Genomic DNA, 13,368 nt, shown 5'->3' on the forward strand with positions numbered 1-13,368 from the left:
TGCAAATGTACTGACTTCCTTCTTTACGAGCAAATAAATTTCCATTGCATTATGTCCCATATTTTCTTATCTATCCATCTGTTGATTGAACTGCATCTAGGCTGGCTCCATTTCTTAGCTGTTGTATCACAATGTAACATAAGCATGAATGTGCAAGTATCTCTGTGCTATGTTGATTTTGAGTCTTTTGGGTGCCTATTCATGGGTATTTTAGCTGAAGCATAGGATAGTTTTGTTTTCTAAAGGACCTCTACACTGATGGCCATGTGTACACTCCCATCAGCAGTATATAAGGGTTTCTCTTGCCTCTGTCCTCATTTACTGTCTTGATGAAGCAATTCTGCCTGAGATGAGATGGAATCACAAAGCAGTTTTAATTGGCATTTCCCTGATGGCTGAGGATGTTTGAACAGTTTTCTGAAGATTCTTTGGCCACTAAATACAATTTTTTATAAATAACACATTTATGTATGACTATACTTAGAGGAGAAAAAAAAAAAAACGCTGGGTGGTGGTGGTGCACGCCTTTAATCCCAGCACTTGGGAGGCAGAGACAAACAGATCTTGGTGAGTTCAAAGCTAGTCTGGTCTACACAGCAAGTTTCAGGGCACTTAGGGCTGGTTACATAGAAAAACCTTGTCTGGAAAAACCAAGGGGGAATAAAAAGACAATATACTCTATTCATTCTAATGAATATGAATATATATTCTAAGAACATGAATATTAAAAGATAAGTAAAATTTCTAGTCATATTTCAAATTTATTAGAGAAACTAACAACTTTTTTGTTCTTTTTTGAAACAGAGTTTCTCTGTATAGCTCTGGCTGCCCTAGAACTTACTCTGTAGACCATGGTGACCTCAAACTCAGAGACCTGCCTGGCTCTGCCTCATGAGTGCTAGGATTATAGGCTTGTGCCACTGCCCAGCAATAACTTTTCTTTTAAAATATTGTGGAATAGTCAAGTTTATGAATCATTCCTCACGTTTTAATTTCTTTAAAGTAGACTTATACACCACCTTTATTGCAACCAAATATCATGAGTTGAAATATTGCTCTTTCCCGAGAGAAATCAACAGTAAAAGAGGAGTTACAGAAAAATCTTTTCGTCTGACAGCTTTTGAGGGGATACATCCATGAACCACACTGAAAATCTATCCCTTGCAATCAAAGAAAACAGTGTTTATACAAAGAACATGCCCCAAAGTTCTCCAATAAAGAAAAGTGTTTAATCAAAATATTTGTTGACAGCTGGTTAGTGCTGATCTACCGTATAAAAGAGAATCAGCGTCATTACAATCCTTTGTTTTAGGTATAAGAGCTGAATATGCAAATTAGCCCAAAATGGAGCCTCATTATCTGTTTTACACTTCAAGTGTGATTTTAAGCACTGTAGGTACACACACACACACAAACACACAGAATGCACATTTATCCCAACAAACCGTGCACATCATCTGCTCAGAACCGGGAGCTGCACACATGCTTCTCCAACATTAACTGCAAGGCAGATGGTAGGCACTGATCAACAGACACAAAACAAACCCCAAGTCCTACTCCCTCCAACAGTCCCTCTCACTTCTTTCCTTTAGAAAAATATCAAGTAGCTTTTCCTTACTATTGATTTGCAACTCCATGGTTACAATAGGCAAAGCCAAGGAGGATTTCAAAGAAGGAAAAATGTTTCTTGGCACAGATTTGCTTTTATAGTCTTAGGCAGGAGATTACACTAACATTGAAAGGCACGGCATACTGTATTGTTTATCAGCATCTAATGTGTAAATGAGCTCTTTCTATAACTGGAGGTTTGGTTTTCAAAATACATAATTACTGATCATTTTAGTCCGCATCACATTTCTTTTGCAGAGTGAAATGAACTAAAACAGCTGTTATGTCCTAATAGCTTTATAATGTGCAAAGAATTTCTATGACTATCCAAATTAAACCTATAGCTTCCCATCAGGCAGAACATATTCAAGTGTACATATGACCCACATTATTTGGAAGAACAATTATTAACTTATGAAATTATAATTTGAAGCATAATGAAGGAAAGCTGCTAAGGAAAATCCCACTGCTCATGAATGAGGTCAGACACCAAGTCCACTGCTCAGCTCTCCACCATCCGCCGCAGCACTAGGACTGAAAGAGTCTGAGTATTCCTGCTGCTACTGTTCCTTGCAGGGATCGAGCCCTCTATTTTCATACTGGGAGATGAATTTCTAGAAGGTGAACCAAGCCTGGAACTCTGCCCAGAATTTCTGGCAGCTGACAAGCAATCTGGTTTTCCTGCTGCTCCCATGAGCTAACCTTGTATCCACAGCGAGCACCCTGATCCAGGGAGCTTGTGCCATTTATAATCATCACCAAGAAAGCACTGATCATTTTATTAACCATGGAACTTGTATGCACAGTTCTCTTGATGCGTATCTCTGTGAGATGGAATATTAAAAATCCTGTTTCCTAGTATTGCTTTCTAACAATGAGAAGGGGGACAGCAATGCTTAGAGTGTTTTCCAGAAAAAAATCTATTATTATTCTGGCAGTTGCATTTAAGGATGTTAAGAGGGTTAAGGAGAATCAAGTATTTCATGAGTACTACCTAAAGTAATGTAAAGCAAGGCCCAGGAACCACAAAATAATTAGAGGAGTGCACAGGGTATACTATGTAATGGATGGGTATACTGGGCCACTCAAGTTATAAATATTAAAGGTCAGAGCAATCACTACTAGGTAGTGTGGGTGACATCTGACTGTACACTGGCCTAGCTCTCCACTGAGAGAATTACTAACCACCAGCATTCCCTCTGGATTACTATCCCAAAGCAAGCAGGATAGGAGCTGACTGTCGTGCACAGGAGATCTGCATCTAGAGTTTACATCCCTCCAAGTTCCTTGCCTTCCCAAGCTTACATCAGCAGGGCTTTCGCCATCAACACTACTTTCTTATCCACACAGATGCTTGACTGACAGGCTTGGTAACTCCTTCCTAAAGGCTCCATTAATCCGTGTGTTCTCGCTTCCAGCTCCTCCATCTCCGTGGTCTGTCCCCATGTTAGAGGCCCCTGGCTAACCATTCTGGAGCCCAGTGCTCTGGGCAGCTTGCCTTCACCCTCCTCTGCCTTCTACCCAACAAAACACTGTCCCATGCCTAATATTTCACTATCTTCGTGCTGGTTCTGGATTTCCTGAGTGTCATTACTAAGTTCTAGCAGAGCAGTTTCCAAAAACAGTCTCATGTATGAACATTCATGTTCACATTCCCACACAGAGCACATACCACAGTGACATGCTGATGAATAACAATTTTTTCTCTTAAAAAAAATGTGTACACACACACAATCCAGTCGAATCTTGGCTCCAAAAAAAAAGACTTTCTTCAGTTTTCATAAATTTTTACTATTCTCTGAAAATTAACCCAGTTGAAAAGTTCTTCATAGAGAAAACTTTAGTTATACGGTAAAAAGAATTCAAAAGCTTAAATTTAAATAAAACCAAGTAAATTCTAGAAATCTATAGAGGTATCCAAGGTAACACGAATGTGCCATTCACACATAGGCAGTATGGGTGGGCGCTAGGAAGGAAACAGAGAAGAAAAGTAGGAGACACTGGAGAACTGAGTGCAATGCAGAGCCTGCCTTTTGTGTCCAGTACCCAGAACATCCTCCCCACTTCACTTCCCTCGCAGGAGCCTTGGTCATTTAAGACTCAGTTCAAATCCTCCCCATAGGAGGGTCCTCTATCACTATGGTCTTGTACCTTTCATATTTTACTTAATCAATTTTTTATTTTTTTATATTTATTAATTTATTGGGGCCCTAAATGCACGTCATGATATATCTGCAGAGGTCAGAGAAACACTTGCAAGAGTTGGTTCTCTCCTTCTACCATGTGGGACATGGGGCTCAAACTCAGTTCATCAGGCTTGGCAGCAAGCACCTTTATCTATTGAGACATCTCTTCAGTAATCCTAGAAGGCAACATCCCCTCTCCCAACAAAGTCTATCCTCAGGGTTAGGGACATCTATTAGAGGTTAATTACAAGTATTATAGGTTGGCAGTTAGGGTAGAAAGTAGGTAGCTTCAGGGATCTCTTTTGAAAACAATAAAGGGAATTGAATGGGATAAGAGGTAGATTGGTATGAGTAAACTCACACTAATAATATAATAATATAATAGTAAATAATAAAGTGAATACTTGTGAGCTATTATTTATAGACAATTTACATTGGTATAGATTTCTTCTATATTGATACAAATTTAAATTGTTTGTTATATTGAATATGCTCCTATTTCTGTCTACAATACTTGTACACCTATGCAAAGTTATTGTCATATGATATGCATGCACGTTTCTACCTCTGCTTAAGATATTTTGTATATTGATGCAATTTTAGGATATATTTATCATATTGCACTATACATTTCTCCCTCTGATAAAGATACTTATACACTGTTTACATTTTGAGGTCATTATCTTCATTTGCTACACAGGTGTTTAAAGAATATTTAATATTCTAATATGAAGCCTAAGTCTTTAAGCTATATAGGTATTAAAAATTATAGGTCAGTAGTCATCCATGTTTGTCATACTTAGTTAGACTAATCAGTTTCTTTAAATACATAGAGATTGTATTCCACATAGATAGGTAATCTTAAACCACTTCAAAGAATTATAAAATATGACATTCAAATAACTTAGGGATCTGTTGACATGAGACACGACTGCTCCTGGAAGCACCAATCTATTTCTGAGAGAATGTTGGGCACCAAAGACACTCCACTTGGAGCTTGGCAAAACTGGCCTTTGGGTAAAAAACTGCCCATGCCTTGACCACTGACAAAATGCATGGTATCCAGACTGAACAAGTAGAATACAAAAAAAAAAAAAAGAAAAGACTGCCAAACCTTGCCAAGACAGAGTAAGACCGTTTCAAAATTTTCCTGCCTCTGAAAATGATCTGTCAGTTACTCTAGGCCTTAGCCAAGGCTGGTTGCTTCAACCTTGAAAATGGAACTTTGAGCAATTGTCCAGGTAGTTGGTTGTCTGCCATTTTTTGCATATTTGGAAGTTGCTTGATTTTACTTCCTGTTTACTCAAGTAATATTATTTTCCTTCTCAGGTCTTTAATGGGGTTAAAGATGAGATAGCTGTAGTTACCTTCCTCTCATGACTTAGTCAAGCCATTTCTAACATAAGACTTAAACTCCTTAGGATAAGATAACTATTAAAACATTCAGCATATATTTCTTGCTTATTATTGTTTATGCTTGTTGTAATTCTAACTTTTAAACCTGATATTTGTTCTTATTGTATATAGTTTTGTATTATGAAACTCTTATTTAGACAAAAGGGGGAGATGCTATGGGAACTCCTTCAGCCAATGGTCTCTGAGAAGCTGTCCCACTTTGGGTGTGGTCTTGGGTACTATATAAGCAGACCTAGGGGTGTGGTCAAGCCCCTTGGCTGCTAGATTCGGTTCTGTTCTCCACTACCCTTGAGTCTACCTCTAAATAAAGAACCCTTTATTATACTCCATTCTGAGTTAGTGTGGGACTATTTTATCATAACAAATTTTTAGTAGGTTGTTATTTCCATTACATCATGAGTCTCTTTAAACAACTGCATCTTGCTATCTGACGTAGATACCTCCTACAAATGGTGTCAGGTGAATGTCTGAATAGATAAATCCTTTAGCAACAAAGAAAATACATATTTTGGAGGGTAAATTATAAAAAAGGATGTTTGAGGACTGATCAGGCAGCACCAATCTGTTTGGACCTAACTGCTTGGGAAGCAACTGCTAACAGAACAAAATATAGCTCTTGCCCTTCCATAATGAAAATCAGCAACTGGTATTTGTGGTAATAACAGGTTATTAGTGCCATTAGCATCCTCTTCATGCAATGAGCTTGTTAACGCTCTCTAAAATTACAAAACAAAATGCTAAGGAAAAGGACAACCCCGATCTATTTTCTCATGTTCCAACCCTCCACTATACACAAAAGGAGCTCAAGCGTTATCCTTTAAAACAACAACATAAAACAAAAGGCCTGGATTCAGCTGAATAACACACATAAACAGCCATTTCTCAAAGGTCTTAATGAAAATAAAGCACAGTGTTTGGGTTTTGTTGTTATCATTTGGTTTTGCTGTGAGCTTTTTCCCCCCAATAAGAGGACTCTAGGTGAAAACAATAAATAATTTCTCAACTTAAAAAAAAATAGGCAACTCAATATGTGAAGAGATCTTGTGAAAAGAGATTTCACAATGTTTGTTGTTTCTAAATACAACTGAAGCAAACAAACCAGGAAATAAGAACACGGTGGATTTCACTCTACAATAACAAAGCCTGAAAAGATCTTAGGAGGAACCAAGGGACAGAAAGATTTAAAGCCCTATCGACAAACTGACAAAGATACTGAAAACAAGGTTTGCCAAATGCTCTTAGGAGCATGTTTAAGAAGAGAACTTCTTCAATTGCTCATCATCATCACCAAGTGTGAGTTTGTCCACTCGGTGGCTGTCACCAGCTGGACAGAGCAGCCTTTGGCGACAGTGAGACTCCTGCAGTATTCCTGGAAATGGCTCTCCCCACAGGGGAAGAAAGAGAGAGATGTCACTCTAGGAGAATGCTTCCCAAAAGGGCAGCAAAGGTTCTGGTTCCTGGGTCCTGCAACTCCAGAGCAGGACTGTTCCGTTTGTTTTGCTAGGTTTGATCTGGCTCAGTGTTTATTCTGGAGGTTGAACCCAAGGGCTGGTGCGTGGTAGGGTGCTCCCTCCCTCCTTGCTGCACATGCAGTGGGGGCAGCTTCTATACCACCATCACACACACACCTCACCCCTGCCACCACCCAGTAATGGCAGTGTCTGACACAGAATCAGATCCTTTGGTTAAAAGCTCAGATTTCCAACACTCAAGTTCTTCATCTGTACAGCAATGGAGTCGGTCCTCCTCCCATGAGGCCGCTGTGAGAATCACAGGGGGAATAAAATGTGGCTGGGTCCACAAGTGCTCAATAAACATCAGGCTGCTCCCTTTCCAGCCTCCCTAGCCCTCTAATCCTCTCCCTGTATCCTCATTCCTCCTGTTTTTCTGACTCCTCATATATATTCAGTGAATCTGTTACTCTTTTATTTATTTCAGAGTTCCAGAAGAAGGCCTGAAATCCTTATTTGTCAGAAGCTGGAACAACTGTGCTGTGGAAGCCCACAAGTCCCCTCCGCTGTACAGATGACGACTCCTGAGTTTGCTGGCACAGAGTGGACATCCACGGATTCTGGGCATAATTAATGTTTCCATCAGTAGGCGACTCAAACAGTACAAATGTTTCAGATGTTATTTCACAAATCACAGACTTCAAAATAATTTATATTTAAATATGGTTTTACTTAAAAAATCATTTCAAATTCTCTTCTGCTCTAAGTAAAATTGTTATAATTTAGTGACACCATGTGGATACATTTTGCTTTGCATTCTTAGAAAAAAATGCTCCTCTCTCTGTAGGTTGTTCTGTGCTAGTTCAAGTACAGTATCAAAGTTATAGGTAGAGGAACAATTCAAACTCAGTGTTTGCTGAAACAGCTACTTCTTTAAAGTGGAACCCTTCCCACTTCTTTTCCATGATAAATAGAGCATTTCTCAAATGGTTGAGCTTTCTGATCCCAGGAGGAGAGTAAAGGCTCAGTATAACTGACTAGTAATCTAAAGCCTCCAGGTGAACTGCTCAATTATGCCACTGTTTGGTTTTAAAAGCAAATAAATGTTACCTCTGCCCAGTTAGGGGGCTGGGGGAGGGAAATAACACAGACATGTGCGTCCACACACTGTCAGCATGGCAAGAGAGAATGCCTCCATAAATAGAAACGCTTCTTTCCGCGTTTGTTCTCTCCCCGCTAGATCTACAGCCCTGTGTAGGTACTATAATCTAGTGAGAACGAGTGGGGGGAACGCTGTAGCTGATGACAACAGGGATGAGGGTGAACTGAAATGTACAGTAGCAATAAAAGAGATTCAAGTGCCTCATGCCAACAAATGGTACGGTTTTAGTACACATCTAATGAGGCTTCCTACAGAAGACCAACTACATGAGCAACATTCGCCAAAGTCGCCAAAGAAAGTCTTGATGGCCAAAGCAAAGACCAGATAATGCCATTTCCTATAGCTGAGCTCACAACACCACCCTGGCAACCTTACTTAAAAATGCATCTCTGCTCCCATTGATCCTTGTTACCCATAGTGCCATCTTGACAATATGTAGTTATAAATTTGATCCTTGTTACCCATAGTGCCATCTTGACAATATGTAGTTATAAATTTGATCCTTGTTACCCATAGTGCCATCTTGACAATATGTAGTTATAAATTTGTGCATATGCCTCCCCCAATTGACAAATGTGGAACCCCTGACATCCATCAGAGCTACAATCTCAGGATTAAGTACAAAATATAGCCCAAAGTAGGTGCTCATTTGCTGACTGAGTAAGTGGTGGCTGAACACATGAAGAGAATTTTTCCTGAGCTGGTGAGGCACAGCTAAATTCCTGTTCTGCGTGGAAACAGAGCCCCTCTAGTGCGATGTTTATCATCACTGAAGGCCTCTAATGGCACCCCTGAGACTAGAAAGACAGACTGGCAGATGTTCTGTGACACCCTTTCCTTTGTCTGTGACATACTTGGCACATTGTAATTTCTCACTCTAAGAAAAGAGGAAGGAAAACCACAGTAATTCAAACAGTCAACAGGAATCAAAGGCAATCACTGTAAAAGAGTCAAGTATATGCTACAATTCAGCGTGTGAGAAACAAGGCCAGTCTCATCAGGGTGTAAGCAATCACTGTTAAGTGAACAACTCTAAGTTAACTCCCCAACCTAAACCATCCCCTCCTCTGTCTGCCTGAATGGAATATCTGACTATAAGGAATTTTTAAAATAATAGAAAAATATGTAGCATTCTTTAGCACTGGATTGAGGAACACCTTTCTGAATAATATATAAAACTAGAAATAATTTCAAAACACTGATTTGAGCATCTCTTTTAAAAACATAAAAGTCTATTTGACAAAAGAGCATCAATTTAACACTAAAACCTAGTATCAAGTCACATAGCACACAAAAGAAAATCACACATCATACACACAGACGCACACACACACATGCACGCACATCTATATCAATGCAAAGGTCTTACAAGTGACAGAGTATGGTTTGCTCTAAATATGAAGATTGCACTAAACCGCAAATCACTTTTCTTCCTCTCCACCTAAGGATTAAAGATGGGGGCAGACAGTATTAGTCTAATCTTCTGGTCACACAGAACAAGCCCCACTTCACATACAAACAGGGGTCCAGTATGAGTCAATCACTTCCCTCCATTCACCATCATGGTTGAAATGATCACTGTGGTCTGAAGCCTGGCACTATCTTACTGCAGCAGACACAATCTACTGCTGTGCAGGATGAGCACTGCCTCCATCACACTGCACAGGTATTGCAATGGCAGACTTAATGACTGTATCTATACACATACGTACACACACATGTATACATATATAAGAATCAAAATATACAAAACTGCTATAAACATTCAAAAATGGGCAAATTATTAGTTATTGATATACCTGTTTGTGGCAGGCCTGGGACTGTCATGTGTGACCTGATAGTACAGGAAGTACCCAGAAGACTTGGCTACTAAGAAAAGGCACAGTTGTCTTAATAAAAGCCACCATGCCAAGGACAGGACCTTCTCTGATGATCAACAGTTCAGATTCTCAAGTGGACAAAAATAAAACTCTGCTATGTATGAGTGTCTACTTTCAACCAGACATCACCCTCTGCACTTGTCAACTAGCTATCAAAGCGAAGGCCACAAAGAGTGCTGTTCCCGTTCTTGATGTGTGTGGGTGCCAGGCTGAGGAAGGCACAGATTTACCACAAAACGAATGTGTGAGATAAAGCTAGGATTGGGGTGAGCCCCATCTACAGCACAGCTCGGTTCCAGGCCACAATGCTTGTTCCCTCTGGCCTGGTCTCAGAAAGAGGTGCAGGTAATTTCCCTCTCCTCAGTTTATAAAGTATCACCACTGTCACTGGAACAGATCAAAGCTGCCATCCATACAAAGCATTCAAAACCTTCGATTTGAACCTCCAAATTCAGTTTCCTAAAGAAAACAAGCTCTGGAAACGCAGAGCTATGTGCCTCCTGGGGAGTCTGTCAGCACTCCACCATCCTAAGGAATGCACGACCAAGATGAAATAAGGAGCGGGCACAGCAATGCTGAGTCACTCATCGTTACAGTCGGCACCTGACATCACGAAACCACACTACACACAGAGAAACTGCTGCATACAATGCCACAGTCTAAGGTCTGCTCTAAAGTGCAATGATTTGGAATCCAAATTCCGTGCCTATAAGAGCTTGCAATTTTACTCTTGGAGGCAAAAATAAAACAAACACAAAAGATACTAAAGAACAATTAGGTCATATACAAATACACAAATTAGCTAACAATAAAAAGCAAATCCTTACATACTCAGGAAGTATTTCTTTGCAGAGGGAAGTTCCTGCAAGCAGTTCTTTTAAAGCATTGTTTAAGCAGTCAATAAGTGATTAGGAAGGAAAACCAATGCATCCTTGGATGTTAGTAAAACCTAATTCTTAGATCCATTTTAAAATACTGTTAGAACAAAAACCTAATCCAAGAAACAGAATTTATGAAGAAACGTAATAGATGAGTTAAAATGGTTATTTCTTACTAATATGGGCCCTGAGATTCCTCCCTTTTCTTGCTGTCACTGTCTCTACCAGCACCTTTGCTCAGATTTGGAGTTTGGCACTGATGAACTGTGGTGGTATGAATGGGAATGGCCACATAGGTACATATATTCGAACATTTGATCCTCAGCTGATAGAACTGTTTGGGAAAAATTAGGAGGTGTGGCCTTGTTGGAGGAAGCTTTTAAGTGGGGCTGGGCTTTGGGCTTTCAAAAGCCCAAGCCATCCATGCAGGAGGTGCAGGAGTGAGTATGGGGGGGGGTGGATGCGTGCTCTGGGAAAAGGTGAAAACCCACAGTTACTGCTCTGGAACCTGCCTGACTGCCTGCTGCAAGCTCTCACTACAGCGGCCATGGACTCAGCGTCTGAGACTGTAAGCCTCAATAAACTCTTCTCTAAGTTGATTTGTGCATGTGTTTTTCCATAGCAACTGAATGTAATTATTATGACATGTACTGAAACAAAAGCTGGCAGCATAAATAAAACAAAAAATGACCCTGGCAAAGTTAAGTTCATAAAGGAGGGAAAGAAAGAGGGGAGGAGGAAAACTGGAAGTGTTCAAGGGAAAGTATACGTTATAGATGCTATAGAGCCTGACTGAAGGCAGCTGGAGCATGGCGACTGTCCCGGCTGGAAGCATGGTAACTTGTCCTCCGACCCAGGTTCACATTGTTTCAGATTACATAGCAGTCGCTATCCTCCCACTCATGTCAGCTTAGGCTGACACGCTGTTTATTTTTTAGCCTGCTTCAACCATTACAACCTGAGTTACTGCAGACTGCATCTCCTCCTCTTTCTCCTCTACCTCCTCCTCCTCACGGGTCACTCTCTCCAAATATCTGGTGGCAGCTCTGGGATATGGAATCTTAACTCAATTTCTGGTCCCTCTTATTTTAATCCATCCCAAACTCCTCTAAGTCAAAGAAATATTTTAGTCCCTCTTTGGGGAAATGAAATGGATTTTGTTCATTTATACTTAAGAGGATCCCTGGGTAACAATACTGTGTCCAGTAATAACAATAAAAATGTACTAGTGGTGGAAAAGTTTCATGAATTCTTGTGCTGAGTTAACCATGAGTTCACAGAAGTGACTCCTGGCCAGGAGACTAAGCCAGGGACATTCTCACCTGCTTCATGTCAGTCACGACTACAAGTCAGAGTGGATGGCATCTGACGTGGGGAGGCAGGTGAGGTGATGGTGAGAGGCCAGCTCCACATTGTCCTTGTTTTTTCCAACCATTTTTCTTCCCTACTCTTCTCCCACACCTATATATAAGCCTACTATTTTCTGCCATTAACCTCTTGCCTTAAAGATTATCATCGGAGGGCACTGTCCAGTGGGAAGAACAAATCTATGTAATATTCAGGGAACTTCAACCACCTTTACCAACTCCCAACTTCATTAACTTACATGTTTTGCAGAAGTACAGAAAGTTTTTATCTAAAGAAGAATGTGAACTATTAGAACAATAATCTTTCAGCACTCTCTACAACAGTCCTACCTGGGGGCTGGGATAGAATTGGCTGGTACTGAGAAAAAAACAAGGTGAGCGTGAAGCCTATCAGCTAAGCCGGCCTTGCGCCTTTGACCAACAGCACTTAAAACACCTGCTCTGGCCAGGCAGTGGTGGCGCACGCCTTTAATCCCAGCACTTGAGGGGCAGTCACAGGCGGATCTCTGTGAGTTCAAGCCCAACATGATCTACAGAGTTAGTTCCAGGACAGTCAAAGCTACACAGAGAAACCCTGTCTCAAAAACAGACGACAACAACAACAACAACAAAAAACATCTGCTCTGGCACACCCCACCTGCCATCCTGATGCAGACAAAGGCATCCACAACTCTCCTCATGCTCTGGGCACCATCAGGGAGCCTTGAGGAAGATCTTCCCTGGATGTGAAGGAAACATCACTAACCAACCACAAGTGCCTTCTCTGTGTAGACAACAGTGAGTGCAAAGAGCAACTCCATCCCCACACTGGCACAGCACAACATGCTGGACAGCTCCCAGTGCAGCCACTCACTAAGGTCCATAAACTTCCCCTACAGGGTTTGGTTTTTCTGTTGGTTTTTTCTTTTGGTTTTTTGTTTTTTGAGAGCAATCTCCTTCTCAAACTTGAAATGTCCTTAAATAAAGATGGAAATCATTTATTAACAATGAGTACTTACCTGCAGACGCGAGCTGGGAAATACAACTTCTGCCAAGACCGACACAGGTAATGTGAGTGATCTATGACTCTGATCCAGTCAAGTTCATCCATGGACACTTCAATAAAGTAGGAATAAGACCTAGGAATTAAAGGAAAGAACAGGGCACAGTGACAACAGAAAACCAAAGTAAAATATTAAAATGTACCAAAATATAGAATAAACTAATTCTATCTGTTTCAAAATAACATTTATCAAATTCGGGTAGCAATGAAAGCTGTATAAAACACTCTCCTTAGCATTTACTCAATGTATTGACATTTCCTCTCAGTTCGTCTTTCTGCCTTAATCAAATGATGAACTACTTAAGAACAAAATGAAACGGAAGACTGTTTTTCCTCACATTGCCCAGATGCCTTGGTCATGCCCTATTAGCAGATTAA

General features: G+C 40.4%; 1 protein-coding gene across 2 annotated transcripts in view; it reads right to left on the reverse strand.

Moving 5' to 3' along the window:
• Positions 1–13,368, reverse strand: part of Btbd9 (BTB domain containing 9) — a 371,475-nt gene that overhangs the window by 306,090 nt on the left and 52,017 nt on the right. For both annotated transcript variants that reach the window (XM_041634764.1, XM_041634763.1), the window contains exon 6: positions 12,947–13,066. In XM_041634764.1, the coding sequence (XP_041490698.1) occupies positions 12,947–13,066 (120 nt within the window). The remainder of the gene's footprint in view (positions 1–12,946; positions 13,067–13,368) is intronic.

Source organism: Microtus oregoni, unplaced genomic scaffold (assembly GCF_018167655.1).
Source record: "Microtus oregoni isolate MIOR12 unplaced genomic scaffold, Mior012 000046F_ref0000063, whole genome shotgun sequence".
NCBI lineage: Eukaryota > Metazoa > Chordata > Mammalia > Rodentia > Cricetidae > Microtus > Microtus oregoni.